Source organism: Delphinus delphis, chromosome 7 (genome assembly GCF_949987515.2).
Source record: "Delphinus delphis chromosome 7, mDelDel1.2, whole genome shotgun sequence".
In the NCBI taxonomy this organism is placed as follows: Eukaryota; Metazoa; Chordata; class Mammalia; order Artiodactyla; family Delphinidae; genus Delphinus; species Delphinus delphis.
Window position 1 is genome coordinate 88,514,266 of NC_082689.1, and position 22,841 is coordinate 88,537,106.

At 35.7% G+C, this 22,841-nt stretch overlaps 1 protein-coding gene across 1 annotated transcript in view; it reads left to right on the plus strand.

The window, feature by feature from the left end:
• The window catches only part of LRP1B (LDL receptor related protein 1B), a 1,457,034-nt gene that overhangs the window by 687,627 nt on the left and 746,566 nt on the right, over positions 1 to 22,841 (plus strand). The window contains exons 12-13 of the mRNA XM_069540814.1: positions 15,417 to 15,597; positions 22,404 to 22,623. Of these exons, the coding sequence (XP_069396915.1) occupies positions 15,417 to 15,597; positions 22,404 to 22,623 (401 nt within the window). The remainder of the gene's footprint in view (positions 1 to 15,416; positions 15,598 to 22,403; positions 22,624 to 22,841) is intronic.

Below are 22,841 nucleotides of genomic sequence, written 5' to 3' on the forward strand. Positions count from 1 at the left end.
AGTTGTTTTCTTCAAACAGGGATAGTTTCTTTAAAAAAATGGATAGCTATAAATTTTCATTTTACCTCTTAAATGGATGTTATTTTATTTGTTTGTTTTTTGCCTGTTAAATCCTTTCCCCAAATCTTCATAGCACTGAATTTCTTCCTTTTATGTTCTCACAAGGGCTTTTTTTCTAGAAGTAGTGTTTCTTCTTATTGTGGGCTAGCTGTGCTGCAATCTTTTTTTTTTTTTTTGCAGTACGCGGGCCTCTCCCTGCTGTGGCCTCTCCTGTTGCGGAGCACAGGCTCTGGACACGCAGGCTCAGCGGCCACGGCTCACGGGCCCAGCCGCTCCGCGGTATGTGGGATCTTCCCGGACCGGGACACGAACCCGTGTCCCCTGCATCAGCAGGCGGACTCTCAACCACTGCTCCACCAGGGAAGCCCTGTGCTGCAATCTTTACCTCTTACAACTTTGCAAACATCTATCTACTCTCATTCATAACTTAATTAGCTGTTAAATAGCTTCAGGACCAATTTTTTGTAACCTACACAGACTTAATTATTTTGGCAAGTCCTATAGAGCATTTCACATTGAGACTACTTTGTATATTATAAAGTTAAAATGTAGCAAAAGGAAAACAATTTTGTTTCATAGTTAGCTCTTATAAAAAAAATTAAGGTAAATTTTGAATCAAATATTTAAAATATTAAGTAGATAATTAAAATTATTGAAACTATTAATCTCAAATAACTAAGTAATGTTCTTCAATTCTGTAATTTGATAAATTTTTAAATAATTTTTATTCCTTCATAAGATATATATATATACATTTTGTATAAATATAATATTAAACATATTTTACATAGCTCCCTCAAGTTAATAATAATTATTTTTATAAATTTCATGGCTTCGGTACTTAAAATGATATTTTAAACCAATTTAAATCTGATCCAATTGGCAAAATATTTATTTGTTACAAAATAGCATTTACTAAGCTCCTAGTATGTACCAAATATTTCATATAAAATAATCTGAATACTCAAGCTAACCTTTGAATGTAAGAAATACTTTTTTTTTTTTTTCAAAAGTTAGGGACCTAGATTTTACAGGAGTTAAGGAATGTTGTCTTATAAATCAACTTGTTACATCTTATGCTTGGGTTTTAACCTGTTGGTCTGATTGCAGAACTCCCAAATGCCATCTTCTTTGTAACAAGTCATCATATTTCCCCTAGTTATGCTGTTCATAAATTAGCATAGGTTGGGGATAATTATAAAACAGATAGTTATAGAAATTTGGAAATGAAAATGTCCTTAAAGATCATGGTGACATAAAACAGAGGTTAAATGGGCAGGTGCAGAAGTCAGAGTGTCTAAATCGGAATTCTGCTCCATAACTTACCAGCTGTATGAGCTTGGGCAGGTTATGTAAACTCTCCAAAGCTTTATCTACTACATCTGTAAAATGGGAATAATTGTTCTCAGTTGCTCTGAGGATTGGGACCCATGACGTTTGTAAGGCACTTAGTACATGGTATGTACTTAATAAAGAAATAGCTGGCCATGTGTGTGTGTTATTTTCTAATTTTACATAGGAAGCCGAATGGATTCAGAGAGGATATATCATTTGCCCAACATCTAATGGATAGTTAGCAACAGAATTGTAACTAATATTCCCAGCTCCCAATTTATATTTCTATAATCTTCCAGCTATTTCGTATGTTCTAAATACCAAATTTTAAATATGAAATAATTTCTAAATTAAGTAAGTTCTATTATGATTATGTTCTGGAAAACTGTGACGTTCATATTAATTTGAGTGTTTAAATATATGGAGAAGCAGCAGTTTTCCTGGGAGGTATTTATCTTTCTGCCAGGAATCCTGGTGACTATAATCCAGGTGAGATAGAATATGACTATTAAAATGCTACATGAACTTTAGAAAAAATAATCTATGATCTAGAAAGATGTATTTATCAAATACCTAGTTCTAAACTATAAGTACCTTAATTATAGAAAGATGAATCTATTTCTTATTGAACAGCTCTTGAGACTGTTCTTGGAATATTACATAATTTGCTATGACAATGATACTGAATTTTCTATCTATCCCATCTCAGAGATTTTCTTCCCCCTTATTCTTTGAATTAAGAGGTGCTGCCCTGTAGTAGCAGAATATGAATTACTCTTTATTGAATATAATTTACCAATCCTTGCATTACTGACATTCCAAATTCCCTAGCACATTCAACTTTAGGATAACAAGAAAAAAAACTATTTCTTATTGCCTTTTCCATTACATAGCACTTTTTGAGTAGTAATATTTTTTATCATCCAGGGTATTTATTTAAAAAAATAACTCCAAATTTTGCTTTTGATGCTCCTGAGAATAGTGGTGGCATATGTCAAACAGTGGGTATGGTACATCTTTAGCCTGATTAAGTGATATGTCTCCATGTGAAAATCTGTGTATGTTCATATGTGTGATTTTTCTCTCTGATTCAATTCTTTGTAGGTGGTATCTATAAAAAACAAAATGTTTTCTATAGTTCCAAATATTTGAATATTTTAAGGGTCTAGTAGTTAAACTGAGGATTTAATTTTTCTTCTAGATATTTGCCACTCTATGAAAATATGGGAATGATGATCATATTGAAACAATAAGGGAGTATTCTTCACTAGTATTCTGGAGTGAATAAGCTAACCACACATTGTCAATTCCCTGTTATTTTTTCCTTCCCCCGCATTTACAGTGCTTACATTCATTCATTCATTTTTTAAAATTTTACAAATATTTACCAAGCCTTTACTACTGATCTCTGCTAGGGGTTTCAAGCATGAATTATACTTTTATCCTGCCCTCCTGTTCCACAGAGACAAATGGAAAAGTTGGCCTGTCCACACTTAACAGGAAGCTTAACAAGGCAGTAGGTGGTGTCCGGAATGGCACTCAGATATACTACTATGGGAATTTAAAGGATAGATGAATTTCACAGGGATAATAAGAGAAGATTTGTGTATCAGATAGAAAATTCTTTTGGCATTAAAAAAGGTGAAGGATTTAGAAAATGGGAAGATGCCAGAAAAGAGAGGGAATAGGAGGTAAAACTGGCACAGAGATGGGAAAGTGAAATATGCATATGGGAGTAGGGAAATGAGCTAGCATTGCTAACATATATTAAATTCTGATTTTTTTAAATAATACCTTATATATTATTTCACTTTACCTTCACAATGACCAAATAAGGGGAAGTCTTATAAAAATTCTTAGAAAGATCAAAATGAAAGGCTGCAGGAGAGTGAAGATGCCAATTTCTCTCTGACACAAAAGTCCATGTTTTCTCCAGAACAGCACATCAGTTTGCTAAAAGTAGTATCATCCACTGCAGATGCTTGGATCATAGGGCTTATAAAATAGGTTAGTGGAAAATAATTTCAGAAGGCCTTGTGTGTCATTCGGAGGAAAGCTGGAATTATTGATGAGGTGATGTTGAGTCATTCGCTTATATACTCATTCAAGCAACTAATATTTATTGAGATCATGTTATATATAGGCAATGTTCTAAGCCCTGGAGATATACCAGTGAACAAAACAGATAATATCTTATAAAAGTACATTGGAAAATATCCTGAAAGCACAGGTTTCATAGATGACTAAAAGAGGGAAAATAATAACCCTAAATTCTTCAAGATATGTTATTGTTAACAGAAGTCACATTTACTTCCCAGATTTACTGTAGCAAACTAGCATATGGTATCTCTGTATCCCAGACCAGGCTTATTCTAGACTCACACCTATGCTAGGAAACTGTATTATGTGTCCTCATACCTTTTGCATCACCCTCCCCCAAAAAGAAAAAGTAAAAGAAATGATGACCACTCAGACCTTCCTTAAATGAAGTACATCAACTCTCTTTTCTCTGTATTCTCTACTCACTATTCCTATGCAACTGGAAAGAATCAAAGTTCTCATCAAAATATACATTTTGGCTCTGAGTTTTTCAGACATAAAACAACAAATTAACTATCATCCAGTGTAATATGAAATGTTTAGACGACTTGAATGAATACATTGTAATGATACTAGTATATTTCATGGGTGGTAGTGGTCTGATAACTGTATGAAATATTTTAATACACAGCTGTTTTCTTCTTTGGTTAGTACACATCTGCCTCCACAGGATAGCAGTGCTTTCCTGGCTCCAAAATTAGCACTTTTACCTCTGCTACTAAAACGCGTTTTTATACACTTTTATTGTATATCAAAGGTGTATGTGCACATTTTGAGTCAGAATACCTTGATATTTTAGCTGTTAGGGTATTTGTAACTTGTCTCAAACAGAGAAATTGCAAATATTAAAATTTAGCTCACTATCACTTCAGGTAAAAATCAAAAAGTATCCTTTTTTGATGTTAAAAAATATATCTAGGGATATACAAGAAACATATCATTCTGAGACAAATATTTCTAAGATATTTGTCACAATGTTTAACCATGAAATGTTTACCATTTATCCTTTTAAAGTATTTTTTATATATGGAATTACAATGAAATTTGGTCCACTCTGAGACTGCATATTTTTAAAGAGTAGTTTGTATTGCTGCTCTACTAGCTACAGATACCTAATTTAATATTTTTTGGTAATTTTGCCAGAAAATAATGTTGCAAAGAACTTTTCATTTGATGGCAAGAAAATTCATATTTAGAGAAATCAAAATGGACTAAAAAACGTTTGAGAAATATCACTTCGTTCACTTACAAGGTAAAACTCCAACTTCATAGAGCAGGGGTAATTTTGTTTTCCATAGGGTATTTGGTAACATCTGGAATCATTTTTGATTGTCACAACTGGGGAAGGAGGTGGTCCTGGCATTTACTGTAGAGACTGGTGCTGCTAAACAGTGCCATGTGCAGGACAGTTTCCCACAACAAAGAATTATCAAGTCCCAAATGTCAGTAGTGCCAGTGTTGAGCAACCTTGTTATCGAGGATGGCAGGGAGGAAGCCTGCCACCACTGCATAGGTGCCGAAAGTAGAAAATGAGACTTAAGATTATTTATTACTCACAGCACAGCAAACAGCATTAGCATCAGCATAGTTGCTCTGGTTCCCTGCCCCCAAGTCTCACAGGGCGATGTCATGGGTCCATATAAATGCTAAGCACGGAGTGAGTTGTGCCACAGATGAGGAACCCACGGCGTGGGCATCAGCACCTTTTGAGCAAACAGCCAACAGTATCACAAATAGAAAGTTTTCAAGTCCCCCTATCTTGTAGAGCGAACAGTTACGCAGTAGTCACCCTGTGGTCACCTTGATTTAGTTGCCTGTGAGACCAGCTGTAGAAATTATTCAGTACCAGAAGACAGACAAGCCCTTACAGTTTGGTACCCTCATCGGTGAAGTTCAGGGAGACTTCAGGTCCACTGGGGACTGCCTCTCCCAATACCCATAAATAAGACCCTGCAAATAAGCACACGTCATAATAAAGGCTCACTTATCTCTATTGTACATGAAGATTTTACGTATAATCACCTCAAAAATGTTCCATATAAGTATTTTAAATTCACAGGGGAAAATATGGTTCTTTTAAGTTGTTCTTCTTCTATATAACCCATAATATCCTTGTTATTCCTTTTCTGATATTTGTCATCCCCTGAACGCTCTGGGTGTGGCTCCACCTCCAGGCATTTGCATGTGATGCTCCTTGTGTCTGGAACACTCTTCCATCAGCTGTCCCCTTGCCTCTCTCCTTTACCTCTTAGAGGACTTTGCTTACAGGCCACCTCCTTAGACCTTGCTGGTCACCTCATCTAAAATTGTGCATCTATGCAAATTTCCCACCCAAATCCTTACTGCCGTTAGCTGGTTACTTTTTCTCCTTTGTACTTATCCTATATATTTTGTATATTTTGTTTGTTTATTGTCTTGCTACAAGAATGTAAGCTTCAAGGTGTCAGAGGTTTTTGTTTGTTTGTTCATTGATAGAGCCTTATTAGAACAGTGCCTGGCATATAGTAGCTATGCAATGAATGAATATTCATTGAATGGATGAATGGGGCCTTTAATTTGGCTGTCATTACTTTAAAAATAGTAATTAAACTGATTAAACAAAACCAAAAATGATGAAGGTTGATTCTTTTTTATTCTAAAATAAGGAGCAATAAGTTCAATCATTATTATTATTTTTTGATTATCTTAAGTATTTATTGAAATTGTTCTGATAATGAGCTTCCCTGATGACTTTTCAGGAATCTTAAAAAATTTTACATATTCCCATAATTCATTTGAACTTATGTAACATTTTTAATTTAAAAAATGTGATTTTTAGTTAATACATGCAAAATATCCCTGTCTTAAACTTTGCCAGTCTTTCTGAATTAACATCTCATTTTCGTGCACAGCTTCATACCATGTTTTTCTTGCACAGTTGCATACCTACCTTGAATGATTTTATACTATATACTTATTTAGATAAATTATTCTGCACTAATTTTCTTTATGAATTTGCTGTGGAATTGCAAGGATTCATTTAGCATACTCCCTCAAAATTGTTAGAAAATATAGTATTAATATCACTATTTTAACTATCTCCCTTTTTCCTACAGATTATGCTACAGTTAACCTTTGACATCTTCTTTATATTGCAAATAATGCATTTCTAAAACCAGTCATCATTTATTTGATTATATTTTTAAAATTTAATTTTGAACTACTTTTATTTAGTTTGGTGGAAAAATTGCAAAATAGTACAGAGAGGTTTTGATATCCCTCAAATATATCCCACAGTTTTTCCTAATAGTAACATCTTACAGAACAATACCACAATTATCAAAACCAGAAAATTAATGTTGATACAGTTACCACTAAAGATCTTAATCAAATTTCACCGGTTTTTCCATCATGAATTTAGTAGTTATATTTTCTCAGTCTCATGTATTCTGTAACAGCATCTCAGTTTTTCCTTATATTTTATTTTAATATTTAACTTCCCTTATATACACGTTTGTTGAATCTCTACATTGTCAGCCATCTAATATATTTTGGTAAGAAATTAAAGCTACAGTTTATTGAGAATAATAATTTTGATTGGAAGGTTGTTAAAGCGTCCTTCACTTCAGTAATCTTGTTCATCTCCACTCCCCCTCTTTACATCCTACTTTTTCCTTCTAATAAATCATCGCTTATGTTAACTTTCTTTGACTTTTGCTTCTGTTTATAATTTTTCTTTGTACAATGCTAGAGATCAAACTTTAAAGTAGATAGGCACACTGGAACATGAGTCATATTTCCAGACTTAGTGTATTGACTACTCACTAAAAATGGGTCCTTGTGAATCACTTTACTTTCCAGGGCTTTTTTCATGATTTGTAGAATCTAGACGGAATTTATGATCCTTTAGCTTCCTTTTACCTCTAAAATACTGACTTTAGAACTGGATCCCTGCTTAGTTTTATTATTACATTTTCCTCTGATTTGCTGCTTCAGTTTTGCAAAACTACCTGTGGACCAAAGAAGGGTGTGACTGTACGCATTTTCTTAGATACTTATATGAAGTTTTTGTGAGATAAATTACTATTAAGGACTTGACTTCCTTTATCACATTTACCTATTATCCACACATGAAATTTGCCTATCATTTTCCCTCTGGGTACTAATGAGGGTCTGAAACAAGTATACTTTTGATAATTTAGTATGTTAAGCTAAGCTCCAGGAGGATGGTCAGATGAGTTGACACATTTGTTCTTTGTCATGGTAATTATAAATGTAATGAAGATGTATAGCCTCTGACTTTTAAATTCAACTTGAAATTTAATTATCACTATCTTTCACTAAACGTGATGCCTAAGCAAAGCATGTGCTACCTTGTCTTCTTTCCAAATTTCAGTAAAAATTATCAATTGAAGTGATACACCTATTTGAATGTTTAAATGACAAGTGCAAAAATATGAAACATATTAGAAAATATAGCTAACAAAAGTCATTTTTATGAAATTAAATTGTTCAAGTGACTTCTAATAGAGTTGCCTTTTCATCTAATGTGAAAGAGATGGAGTAATTTAGTATTAGTGCAATAAGTTTCAAAGTATTCTTTTTTTGTTTTAAATTTATTTATTTTTGGCTGCGTTGGGTCTTTGTTGCTGTGTGCGGGCTTTCTCTAGTTGCAGCGAGCGTGGGGCTACTCTTCGTTGCGGTGCGCGGGCTTCTCATTGTGATGGCTTCTCTTGTTGCAGAGCATGGGCTCTAGGCACGTGGGGTTCAGTAGTTGTGGCTCATGGGCTCTAGAGCGCAGGCTCAGTAGTTGTGGCGCACCGGCTTAGTTGCTCCGCGGCATGTGGGATCTTCCCGGACCAGGGCTCAAACCCGTGTCCCCTGCATTGGCAGGTGGATTCTTAACCACTGTGCCACCAGGGAAGTCCACTTTCAAAGTATTTTATTTTTATAAATTATAACCTACTTTATAGGACTGAAAGGAATGTTCAAGAATATCTGTGATACTTTGCGTTCAGAAGCTGAAGTGATTTTTGCTCTGTTCTCTCGCTAAGTAGGCCGAATTGGGTAGTAAAAGGGCATGAACGGAAATTCCTTTCTCTCTCCCTGTTCACAATGAAGACTCATATTTTGCATTCTTTATGAGATGGTTAGTCAGGTATGGCCACAACATGAGACAGTGGAGAGGGTTCAGAAGAACCAAGTTTGTTATATTTACAGGTCCCAGAAACAGAAGGCACAGCACACCACAGAGGACCACATAGGAGACACACCAGGGTGGTCACAGGGCAAAAGACAGAAAGGAAGGGAAACCAGTAGGCCACAGGCTTTACTGGAGTTTCTGTGCCAATTTCTGTGGCAGGGAAAGATAAGCAATTTAGGATTGTCTAGTTTGAATAATTCCATTGGGATTTAAGCAATAAATCTGGTCACTGTTGGTGTGGTACCTGGCCCTGGGATGATTAGGCAGAAGAATATTGCCTCCTGCAGAGACCAGGTAGAGGAGGTATGGCTCTGGAGTGGTTAGGTTGCATCTCAAAGGCAAGTTCTTGGCTGTGCCCTTTGCTGTCTTTAGTAATTGGCTATCTCCAGGAGAGGTAGTCTCCCCCCAGCTAGAAAGGCTTTTTAAAGATTTCAAAACATCATAATATGCAGAAAATAAAAACATTAAAAATATTTACAATACAACTGGGATATTATCTAGAAATTTGTCGTGGAATATTGTAAAATGAGCTATGTACTCATTCCATAACTGTGGGGACTTTCATAAATTGGAAGCTACTCTGGCTTGCATGGTATATATGTTGCAGTGTTTCATCTGGAAACAATGAATGTGAAGAGTGCCCTTCTGCCCAGAGCGTTCAGCAGAATCATTTCTGGACTGCAGGCATGGCAGTGGTGTATTAGTCAGGGTTCTCTGGAGAAGCAGAACCAATAGGATGTGTACATAAAGAAAGAGAAACAGAGCTATATATTTAAATAATTACCTCACATGATTGTGGAGAATAGCAAGTCCAAAATCTATGGGGTAGAGTGACAGGCTGTAGACCCAGGGAAAAGTTGATGATATTGCAGCTCGAATCCAAAGACAGTGTAGAAGCCAAATTCCCTCTTCCTTAGGGGATCTCAGTCTACTTTCTCGTAAAGCTTTCAACTCATTGGATGAGATCAACCCACATTATGGAGAGTAATCTGCTCTACTCCAGTTGTACTGGTTTAAATGTTAGTATCATCTAGTAATACCTTCACAGCAATATCTGAACTGATGTTTAACTGAATGTCTGTGTACCACAGCCTAGCTAAATTGACTCATAAAATTAGTTCATCACACATGGCTAGCTGAACAATATGCTTTAAGATGTGATAGTGTAAACAGAGAATTCCCATAAGGGCAATAGCCTGGAACCCAGAAATGTTTTTTATTTATGGTCATATTCATATACTTCTTACTCTATCTGTATTATTAAAGACATGAATTATGACTTTTAGGATTTTTTTTTCTCCATGGATCCCTCACATTTCTGCATGTCTTAGAGTGAGGCATTATTTGCCTTTTGTTCTGAGGTATCCTAACAAGGATGCTTGCATAGAAAAGAGACTTGGAAGAAGAGGTGGACTATCATCAGGTGCATATAAGCAGGCCTGCTTATTGCCCATTAGAAAATATTTGGGTTTTCTAAATTTGGAATTCTTTTCCTGCAATGCAATCAACTGTGTGCGAAGGCATCCATATGGGCCCATCCCAGCTGTCCCCAGGGGACTTTGGACTAAAGGGATACCAATCTGCTGATGGCCATGCTGCTTGCTGCGCCATAAGTAATAAAGACTTCTCTATCTGTCCTACAAGTTTTGTGTCATCCGCCGTCATCCATGAAGCAGTACCAGGCTAACTTCTTAGCTTGAAAGTAGGGTAAAATCTCAGTTCTTAACAGTTCTTGAAATGTTTCATTTTACTCATCACTTTAGATTACTGTATTGGTAACTATGACGCATACTGTGGCACTCTCTCTTTTCTTACATATGTTCATCACTGCATCAGAGATGACATATCCGAATGTCCTAGAGAGACCAGCAGTAGCACCCTCTCCCCAAAGTGAAACAGAAAACACGCTTTTGATAATAGAAGGAAACCACTATATTTTAATATATTCTGTTCATCTGAAAAACAAGACCCTTATATGCACTTTACATATCTCTTTGACGAAAACAGCAAAGTATTTTGTTCTCATTGAGAGTAACTTGTGTATTCACCCTCTCCGACCTAGTAAATGAACTGAGGAAGGACTTGGAATGAAAATGAGGATGACCATCAACCTCAGCTAGCCATTGGGGACAGATGATGTAGAACACCTTAGTCTGGCCAAGTACTCCTGTAACCTTATGAGATAGAAAATTCAGCAGGCAACTTTACTGCCACACTGTTAATTAAAAGAACTTCAATCACACATGTCAGATACATCGCCTCAGGCCTTATTGAAATGCACAAAGAGAATTTGAATTACTTGAACTGTAGGAATATGAGGCAGGAGAGTTGTCCAAGCACTGACTCTGAGGCAAGGTAAGGCATCCCTGGCCCTGAACATATCTACATGCATAGGGCATTCCCAGTCATTTAAGGCATGCGGTCATACTCTGAACTGATGCAAACACTTTTGGAATACTTCATTCCAACTCAGAAAAATAATGTTCGTACTAAGGATAGAAGAAATTGGATAGAAGAACTTGGATACATTGGAAAAATAGAGGCACTGTGTTTTTATAATGGCAATTATGGGGTGTAATTTCCAGTTAATTCCTTATGATGTTAATCAAATTCTGTTGTAAAGCATCAAGACATGCATTAATCTGGAGATCTGGTTTATGCACCTTAAGGAAACTAAGGCCACTGCTCACATCCTTGGCCATTTAACTTTTTTTTTTTTTAATCTTGGACCCATTTTTAAAAGTTGAAGTTCCTATTTTAAATATAAAAACTTTAATCCTCTTCTGTTTCACAAATGTATAATATCTAAAAATCAGATCTGTAATGATGTTTTCATTTTAGAAATATGTTTTCCAACCTGTTTCAAATGCTTGTTTTATCTAATCCTAGATATTAAATTACTTTAAATAGCTTTCTGTTTTATTTATTTTAAATCCACATAATTATTCTTTTTAATTTACATAAATTTTATTATCTCTTATTCATCCACATTTCATTAATGGTAGGTATCACTTGTAGGAAATAACAATGCTACCATCAAGAATTTTTCACTTCAGTTAAAAAATCTAGCTTTGATGAGATGTTTTTCTAGAGCACTATTTATATATTCTGTCCATTTATAAAAGTTATTCTTCATGTACTAGAACAATGTTTACAAAGAAAAAGTAATGGAAATTTTAATTGAGTCAAAATAATATGTTAACCTTAAGTATTCACAGAATAAATGAAAAAGTCTGTTTTTAATCTGAATTATATGGATAAGTGTTTCATTTTTTCACTTAAAAAGGAACATATAGACATAATCTTAATCTAAAAAGATTATAGGAAACCATTATTTACTGGAATTATTCTCCTTTTTTGTTTTGAAAAGTACAAGCATGTTGAGTTCTTGCCTCTCGATTAATGAAAATGGGTATTTAGTGAAACGTAAGGGAGATTTTTACCAGATTAAAAAAAAAATCATACTCTTTGCTTTCGTTATGTAAAAATAATGATGATGATGTAATGAATATTGATTTTAGAATGTAGAATACTTCAACTCTACCCAAAGGTATCAAAGCAATCTACTTTAACAAACAACTTTCTTGCATTTGATCAGTCATGTGTTTCCTTGAGCTAGTGATTAGTATCTCTGTAGTTACCTATGTTTGTTTGGAAGTTCAGTGCCATAAACCTTCATATGTTATTGATCACCTAGTTGAAGGGTTTTGGTCATAGAGATCCTAATAGTCAATCTCAGGGAGGCCCCATCCAAACCCTGTTGAGTGAAAAATTAAGTGTATGTAAACCAATGCTCTATATGTCTTAGTGTTTCATCTAAGTCATAAATTAAAGGAAGATGTCAAATGATATAGAGCCAGAGTATTTTCCTTACCAATGTATATTTGTTGAGAAAGGGATTCATTGATTCTTCAGGCTTTGTCCTACAAGTATAAAAGAGGAAGTTTCTCCATGTCTGGTTAAAGATAGCCTAAAAAAATTCCCAAGTTGCACATAAGACTCATTTTTGAGTTTTTGTTTTTGTTTCCTTTTTAATTTTCATTCATCCACATCCTTTCCAGAACAGAAAAACAAAACAAAGCGCGTGCACACACACACACACACACACACACACACACACACACAAATAATATTAAAAAACATTCTAGGCTCATTGATTCTTGCTGTCTCAATAGATAGGTAGCTAAAGAGAAGATTATAATAATAATGATACTATTAGTAATAATATTCATAGCAACATTTATGTAGTATTTATTATGTGCCAAACATTATTTTTAAGAGTTTTATATATTCATTTAATCCTCAAAACAATCCTATGAGTTAAACAGCATCATTACATCAGTCTTAAAGATCAGGTGTAACGCATTCAGGGTTACAGAGCCTAGGAAGTGTGGTTCTAGAACTTGTGATCCTAATCACTACTTCATGCTATTCAAACATTTCATTTTTCAAAGACAAAACAAATGAACCAATTAGAGACAGGATCCTCCCAAGTTCTGCTTTTTAGAATTCCATTCCATCCCACTCTATTTATTCACAACTGACTCTGCATATCGTATTTCTAATTAACTTTGGCCACCAGTTAAAATGTAAGGAAATATTAATGAAAAATTCCTTTAAAAGAGAAAAATGTAAGGTTTATTCCTATCAAAAGAGCCAGGATTTATATATGTATGTATGTATATATATTATTTTTAATCCTGATGAATTTATAAAAACTAACATGTTGAGAATTTACAATATTACAGGCAGTATGCTAAGTATTTTACATGCAGTAGCTAATTTACCTCTTGTTTACTTATCCTACAGTGTATTATTGTCAGTGTATTATTATTATATAATACAGTGTATTATTGCTGCTATTATTGTCATCCCTTTTTTTTTTTTTTTTTTTTTTTTGCGGTACGCGGGCCTCTCACTGTTGTGGCCTCTCCCGTCGCGGAGCACAGGCTCCGGCCGCGCAGGCTCAGCGGCCATGGCTCACGGGCCTAGCCGCTCCGCGGCATGTGGGATCTTCCCGGACTGGGGCACGAACCCGCGTCCCCTGCATCGGCAGGCGGACTCTCAAACACTGCGCCACCAGGGAAGCCCCTTTCATCACTTTTTAAATGGAGAAATTAAGGATCAGAGTGACTGAGTTACTTACCCAAGTGTCAGAAAAAAATTTCAATCAAATAATACTACAACTGCTTCATATGAAAAAGAAAAAAGTATTAAGTCAGATGTGAAAAGGGAATGTTTTAGAAATGAGAAGGTTATTGAGGAAGAAAGTTTCTATGCTGGGTTAGATTTCAGATGTAATACAACTTTTGAAAACCAACAACAAGACAAAAACCAGCCACAGACTATGATAAATAGAAAAGAGTAAATAGCTACTCTTTTTCCATTATGCCAAGGCAGGAAAGTGCTCAGTAAAATTAAGTGTCAATAAAGCAAAGACAAAAATGAAACTTTTTTCTAAGCATAGGCACAATTAACCTGTGAAAATTACTCATACTGGTTGGTAATGAAGCAGATAGCTTAGTGAAATTGAGAACATATCTGATTCACTATAATCAGATTTTCAGTTAGATCAAATCACACACTATATTAGTCATCCTGAGTTAGGGCACATGCTGATTAACAGAAAGGGTCACAAAAGAAAATTTTATTTTTTCCAAGGCCAGAGGGCCATGATTAAAGAAAATGATAATAGTCAATGTTTATGACATCTGCGTATGAGGGAAGATGTCATGTAGATTTCCCAGTAGTGTGTGAATGCTCATCTCTGTCTCTGATGTACTACTACCTGTTGTTGTGTCCAGTAAGTGCCAGTTCTCTACCTCACACCCAGGAGGAAAAGAGACAAAGGCTATCCTGGTTTTGAAAGAAGAGAAGTTCACAGTAATTTCTCGTGCAATAGAGGGGTAGAATTATATTTAGGATGTTGTGTACAGTTTGGAGGATGGTTTACCGGATGGCAAAAAGTGAGGAAAAGACTCACCATAGGAACAGTGCAGTTATAAAGATCTCTACATTGGGGATCCTCTGACTTGGATTTTATCGCTATTCTACCACTGCTTATGTGGTAATAAACTATAAGCCTTCATTCTTAAGTGTTAGAGTTTCCCTTTCTGTAAAGAGTTGAATTAGGGGAGCTCATATGATTTTATATTTGAATTATAACTGCCTGTATCTTAGAGGAGCCTGTAATAGCATCCTTTGTAAAGTAAGTCTAGAATATACAGAAATATTTTAGTGTTTCTTTGAGATTCACTGTTCATGCAGTTCCATGATAAAAGCCTAGTCTGGGCTTTCAAAGGTGTGCTTCTGCTGGACCTGTTCAACTCTTGGCAAAAGGGCCTTCATATTATTTTGGTTATTCAGATTACATATTACATGTTTGAACATGCTTACTTTCTGAATGTATTACTAGATCATGTTATTTGATTTTTCTTTTGAACAATCTATGAGACTACTTTTACTCTGAGAACTTATCTTTTACCCTTTCGTTTTCTCATCACTTATATTTTCCTGTTTTTCTGCAGATCACTGTTTCAAATAAAATATCTCAAGAGAGGGCCTGGCATTCAAAACAAAATTGAAAAATATTCTATGGAATCATATTTGCAAAAATCACACTATAAAGAGTTTATAGATCAGAATGTATTCCTTTTAAAATTATACTTTTTATTAAGTAGAAGGTAAGTAGTGGACACTAATGAAAAATTTCTTTCTTTCTTGTTTTTGCTTCTTGCAGATCTGGATAATGTGGAGGGCATTGCTGTGGACTGGATTGGAAATAACCTTTACTGGACAAATGATGGCCATAGGAAGACCATTAACGTGGCTAGGCTGGAAAAGGCTTCTCAGAGTCGGAAGACTCTCTTAGAGGGAGAAATGTCCCATCCCAGAGGGATTGTGGTGGATCCTGTTAATGGGTATGCAATATTTGATCAGCTTTATATAAGGAAAATTATATTAGATAAATTTGGTTTTTACATATTTAGTATTAGTAAGTTTTATTTAAATCCACATGTGCATTCACACATGAATGGCCTCACTGGGAAAAGTTGCTCATTTAATGATTATCTCTCCTAGAGAATGTGCTAAAAAAACATGTCAAGATACATTGAACTGAAATAAACAGATTATTTGTATAGAGAATATATTTACTTGGTTTATTCAGACATGCACCATAATTCTCCATTTTAGACAGCCTGACACCAAGATAAATAATCAATTCAACCAGCAAATCAATCAATTTAATTTTTTAAATTAAAGGCTATCGAAGTTTAAAGTATTCAAAAAATAGCAAGTTTCCATTTTTTGTACATTTACTGTGGGCCAGGCATTTTGTTAAATAGATTACCATGATCTATGTTGTGATTCTGCACAATAATACTTTGAATTAGTTGCTGTTCTCATTCTTGTTTTACAAAGAAGAAATTTGTAATGGACCTGCAAAAGACCATTTGATTATTAAGAGACTGGATAGATATTTAAATCCAAGCAACTTGCCTCCAAGACTTTACTCAGAGCCACTATACTCCACTACTTTTTTTTTTTAACATCTTTATTGGAGTATAATTGCTTTACAATGGGTGTGTCAGTTTCTGCTTTATAGCAAAGTGAATCAGTTATACATATACATATATCCCCATATCTCCTCCCTCTTGCGTCTCCCTCCCTCCCACACTCCCTACCCCACCCCTCTAGGTGGTCACAAAGCACCGAGCTGATCTCCCTGTGCTATGCGGCTGCTCACCACTAGCTATCTATTTTATGTTAGGTAGTGTATATATGTCCATGCCACTCTCCACTACTTTTTATTAGTCTAGGTTGGTAACTCTGTATTTTTGGACATAACCATAGTTTCCATATAGTGACATCATTTTATAGTATGTGTTACTTGTTTCAGGATGGATTATTTTGTGCAATTTTTGAGAATATGTTTTCCTTTGATTTTTATTCATAGCTATTACCTGAACACAAGCAACAATGTGCATATAGAAATATTAAAGAAATGTGAAAATTCCTAATAGAATCTCAGAATTAAATGAGTGGATTGCATTTTCTACATGTACAGTTGTTGTATGTGGTTTTTATCCCCTCCGTGGCTTATATTTCACTGTTTCAAAATGGTACCACAAAATTAATATTTTTATACCTTACTATTGCATACAAAAAAAATACTTAATTGAATAAGAAGCACATGACTCCCTTATAAACTGAGATCACCAGATTGCAGTTCCTAAAATTGTTTGTATTGAGAATAGCTCCAAATACAATCGGTGCTTCTTTCCAGGCTGACCTAATCAGTGGATGAACTCATTGCATGTTTTTTGTAAGGCATAATTATAAAGTAATTTTAGTGATTTTATGTGTGGATTCTTTAAATTTCTATTTTATTCCTGGACTTTTAAAGCAAGTCATCTATTTGACCTTTAAACCAAGGCAATCTTAATGTTTAGAGAAAATATTTATTCCATGCTGTCTAAACCTCCTTGAAGCAAGATGTTTCAAATATATCTTAAAGCAACATCTTCCTTCTCAGTATTCTGTTAGAGGAAAATATTTTCCGATGGAGTCAAAGGGTCTTTGAGGTGCTTGGGGAGATGACATAAATGTGCAGGTCATAGAATTAGATGATTTGGAAGAAAATTTAGGGGCCACTAGACCCATCTCTCTCTTCAAATTCAGGAATCCACTTCAACACTTCCCTAAGAGGCAGGCATCCAATTTAGATTTGAAACCCATAGTATCTACATAGTTCAAAGTATCTGGAGACAAATCTGATTGATATGACATTTTTTCTTTTCAGTCAGGCAGTAAGTGCATCCCTATAGTACGTATCTCCCAACTAATCCTATATTTGCCTCTGATGTTGCAAAGAATGACTCTTCTACTTCTTCCATCAGACAGATTTTTAAATATTATAGAATACTGCTATTATGCACCAACCTGAAAAAAAAAACTCATGTGTATGTATATATGTGGATATGTGTGTGTAGGTATACGTATATACACATGTGTATATATACACATATTTTCCCCTAACAATATACAATGCCCAGAGCTCTGATTATGTATACAGTGGTTAACAAAGTAGGCATAGCCTTTACCCTCATGAAGCATCTTGTGTCATCTGAAAAGTAGGGAATGGGCAGATGCCTCAATGAATAAGTACCAAATGAACAATGAATGTAATTTCTAGAGACCAAAGTGATGGAGTCAAACAAACAGGTTGATGTGAAGGTGACTAACAGAAACCTATTTAAATAGACTTGCAGAAAGGCCTCTTTAAGGGGGCATCATTTAAGCTGAGACTTAATTGTAAAGAAGGAACCAGCCGTGGAGAGTGAGGAAAAGAGTTCAGATAAAGAAAATGGAACAACTGAAATCTTAAGTTGGGCAAAAGCTTTACTGTCAGAGGAACTGAAATGAAGATGGACTGGATTATAGATGGCAAATGAGAAAGTGACTGAGGATGCAATTGGAAAGGAAAGCAGGGCCTTGCCCACTACCATGAGAGATATGTACTTTGTCTTCAGTGTAAATGTAAAATAGAGAATTGATATAGTCAGATTTATATTAAACAACAACAACAACAATTAATCTTACTATTCTGTAGAGAATGGATTGGAAGACAGTAGAAGTAGAAATGGAACCATGTGAATTTAATTGTCCAAATAATCATTTGACGCTAATATAAGTTTTTGAAAAGTGAAGAAGAAAGTTTAGTTTGTAAAACTCCATTTAAAATAGGATAATATAACTTTAATCAAAACATTTTTGTAAAAACCTGGTTCATTTACATTTTTCTACCATAATACCTTTTTGCAGCTGTACACAGGACAGCATCACAGATTTTCTCTGCCATAATAGCCTATTAACAAAAAGTACTCTTCAGAGGTATGGTTTTATCAAAAGCGTCATAACCAATTATAGAAATCAGTAAAGGGATAATTTTTCATCTATTTATTAAAATATATTGTTGAGTGACTACCATATAGATCAGTAGAAATCAGTACAGTGATTGTATTCAAGGAGTTTATAATCTGGTGTGCTTGGTGTACACACACACACACACACACACACACACACCCAATACACACACACACACACCACACTCACACTTTACCTATAAAATAAAATAGAATGAAATACATGCTTTTCGGGAATTCACTGAGGTTTTTAATTCAGAATTGAACTTTAGAGGATGGATAGATTTCCAAATGAATAGGGTCCCAGGGGACCCTATTGGGATGTGCAGTCATAAGGTTAGTCACTGTACTCTGAAGGGACAGTATGAGTAATTGTTAGAGGAAGCTAATGGCAGTTTTGAGGTGGGATGAGTTCATTAAGGCTAGAGCAGGGGACATTCTAAGGAACATAGCAGGAGGTGAGACTAAAAATATATAGAAATCTTCAATGTTGTAAGTAAAAGTTTTGACTTATTTTGCTGACATCAGAGTAATTGGAAGGTTTTGAGGATAAAAATCACATTTTTCAATTCATGATTTAGGAAGATAAGTGAAAGCCATATGATAGCTCTATGAAAGACAGTCCGTTGGGAGTTCTCTTTGAAAAGTGATGAAAGACAGACTGTAGCATTTGTAATAGCAACAGAAAAGTGGGAACTGAGACAACAGACAGGAAAGAATAGGATTGGCAGGCCTCAAAAATTGTTGAAATGGGGCTTCCCTGGTGGCGCAGTGGTTGAGAGTCCGCCTGCCGATGCAGGGGACACGGGTTTGTACCCCGGTCTGGGAAGATCCCACATGCCGCGGAGCGGCTGGGCCCGTGAACCATGGCCGCTGAGCCTGCGCGTCTGGAGCCTGTGCTCCGAGTGGGAGAGGCCATAACAGTGAGAGGCCCGCGTACTGCAAAAAAAAAAAAAAAAATGTTGAAATGGGGGTAAACCTGGAGGAGGAATCAATTATGATGGACTATTCCTCAAGGTGATAGCTACAGATGAACTCCCTCCTTTGCAATCATTTCAAATCTCATAATTTACATCAATAACTTAGAAACCTACAGCTCCAGTTCTGATTTCTCAAAACATTATCTCCAAGAAAAGATGAGTCCAAAGCTAAGTGCGTATTTCCCTCCAAACAGGATTTTCTATATCCCTCTCTCAATTAAAAGTACCACATTCTCTAGTTAACAGCTAGATATTATGTCATCAACTCAATCAAGTTTTTTAAAAGTTATTTCACTTCCATGGCAGAAAATCTTAAGGATTTAAAAATTTCTGGGATTGACCCGCCAGATAATACAGTTTAATTTGGGGGCATGATTAATATCAACAAAGCCAAGCTTAGTGCTACAGAGTACAAATATGAACGATAAATATTCCCTGCCCTTAATTATTTGAATTTTTAATTGGAATTATCAGACATGCAACACCATCAAATTCAATACATGGCATAAATGCAATAAATTCTCTAAAATAACTAACAACTATCACTAGGAAACAAAAGAATGAGCTAATTTTGACAGAAAAGCTAGGGGCTGACTTCATTGAGAAATTGTATTTGAACAGGGCTTGAAAAATAGAGGTACAATTTTTTTTTGTCATAGTAGAAGACCAGCTTAACCTAATTTTTATTTGATGAATACCCCAGATCCCATCTACAAAAATATTTATGTTTTCTCCTGCTTATTTTATAGGTTGCATTTCCTATTTTGTACGTTTATAAATCATCATATTTGATAATAATTATAAGGCTCTCACAATATATCGATAACTTTTAATCAGCTGAGTAGATGATCACATATCTGGTCTCCATCAGATTGGCATCACTTATTTAAAATTTGTTTTTCTTATATTTTGTTTGACTAAAAATAGTCTCAGGTAGTGGATTGGGTTACAAACAATTCTGTCTTCAAATAACAACACCATATAAAATATGTTTAGAATATCCAGAATTATCTCCTTTGTGTGTGTGTTTGCATGGACATATATGTGTGATTCGGGTTAGAGAGTCACAGAAAAAAAGTGTTACTATTATCAAGAGGAAAAGCTGGAGGGAAAGATAATTTCAATTTAACAAGTTATAAATTAGCCAGCAATACAACTGCATTGATTAACTGTACTTAAGATTTCAGAAACGGTATCAAGAGAGATGAAAAAGTTATTTCTCTTTACATAGCTGATTTATATAATTGAAGTAGTTTTGCCTAACTAGCACAGTTTTAGAGCAAATGGAATGAATCTTCTGTTTATTCTTAATTTGTCCCAGTAATAAACCCACTTGAAGAACAGGCATGATACAAGATAAGCATAGTACCATGTTTATTTCTAGGATTAGAATGTATTTGGACTTATTAAAATTCACCAATCTAAATATACTTCCTCAAGTCTAAAAAGGCATATCAACATAATTGTAAACTTTTAAGAGAGTTTAAAAAGAGCTTAATTGGCATGAAAGAATGGCTGGTGTGTCACCTCCTCAGCTGTCCCAAATCTGCCTGTTTAGATCCCAGTAGGATTTTTTTTTTTTTTTTTTTTTTTTTTTTTTGCGGTACGCGGGCCTCCCACTGCTGTGGCCTCTCCCGTTGCGGAGCACAGGCTCCGGACGTGCAGGCTCAGTGGCCATGGCTCACTTGCCTAGCCGCTCCGCGGCATGTGGGATCCTCCCGGATCGGGGCACGAACCCGTGTCCCCTGCATCAGAAGGTGGACCCTCAACCACTGTGCCACCAGGGAAGCCCCAGATCACAGTAGGATTTTTAGTCATGGATACAGATTTGTCCCAAATTACCTCAGAAATTCTTTAGGGTCCATAGCAGAGGGGAGGCAGAGGATCTAATAAAGTAACTTCCAGGGTTAGCAGCTTAGAAAACTTTGAAGCTTTGTAAAGTCATATATGAGGTGACTGAATTAAAACCTACACTTTAATTAGTAACTCAGGAACTTTCACATGACCCTAAGACAACACATGTGGAGGGTTTTAACCTTATTCATGAGGCAGTTGGAACGTTAGCTCAAGGACCCTTCTTCCACTGTTACAGCTTACACAAAAGATTTGTTTTTAAAGGCAGATGCTTTTGTTTGAGACAGAAATTAAAGCTCAAAATCTCAAGGTCAGTCAACCTACTGTTATTAAACTTATGTGCAGCTCAATCATCTTCTGCGGGTTTTAGGGTAATAATAAGCAGCAATAAAGCATAGATAATTTGCATCAGGAAGACAAATTAGACCTGGCCAAACAAACCCAGTATGACTGTGCCCTTTATAACAGAGAAAATCCAACTGCCTGCCTTTAAAAAAATAAATAACTCATATGAGATTAAATAAAGTCTGGAGTAGATCATTAACTGTGCTCTCATTCCCTTGCCAGTTCATCTGCTTTTTAAACACATAATTGATTATATGTTTTATCAAACGGACATTTAAAAATAGTCAGTCATGCCTCGAGAATCATTTCCCAAACTTTTGGTACCAACACCAAAGAAAATCAGGATTTGGCACTTGCTGTTAGGTTAATTAATAAACGAGGCCAGTTAGTGCCATTGTGGTGGTCGTGCGTTTTCTGAAATGTGTCTAATTGGCTCCCCTGAACAAATCTCACCTTCCCTGAGTACTTCGCAGCTGCCTCCTCCGGGCAGATCAGCATTTAGGTAGGAGAACAAATCAGAATGTAACTACATTTTATGGAGGCGTCAAATCTGAGGAAGTATCTGTCTATATGGTGGCTGGTTGAAATGACACGCGTGCGCTCTTGTTTTTAATGTCTTAGTTGGATGTATTGGACAGACTGGGAGGAAGATGAAATAGATGACAGCGTGGGAAGGATTGAGAAGGCCTGGATGGATGGCTTCAGTCGGCAGATTTTTGTGACTTCAAAGATGCTGTGGCCAAACGGCTTAACTCTGGACTTTCACACCCACACATTATACTGGTGTGATGCCTATTATGATCATATTGAAAAAGTGTTTTTGAATGGAACTCACAGGAAGGTAAAAGACAAATGCTGCTGTTTTAACCCACAGGCTCCTGTCACAGAGCCTTGTTGTGTTGTGTTAAAAATACTTTCAAGTTTATTTTTACCCCTCTGAGGTGGCTGCCAGTAGTCTCTGTGGGGTGGCTGAAGGGGGCTGAGCATTAAGCAGTGCAGCTGGTACTTGGCTCCGGGAGACCAGGCCCAGCTCACTGTGGCATGCCAGCATTTGTGGGA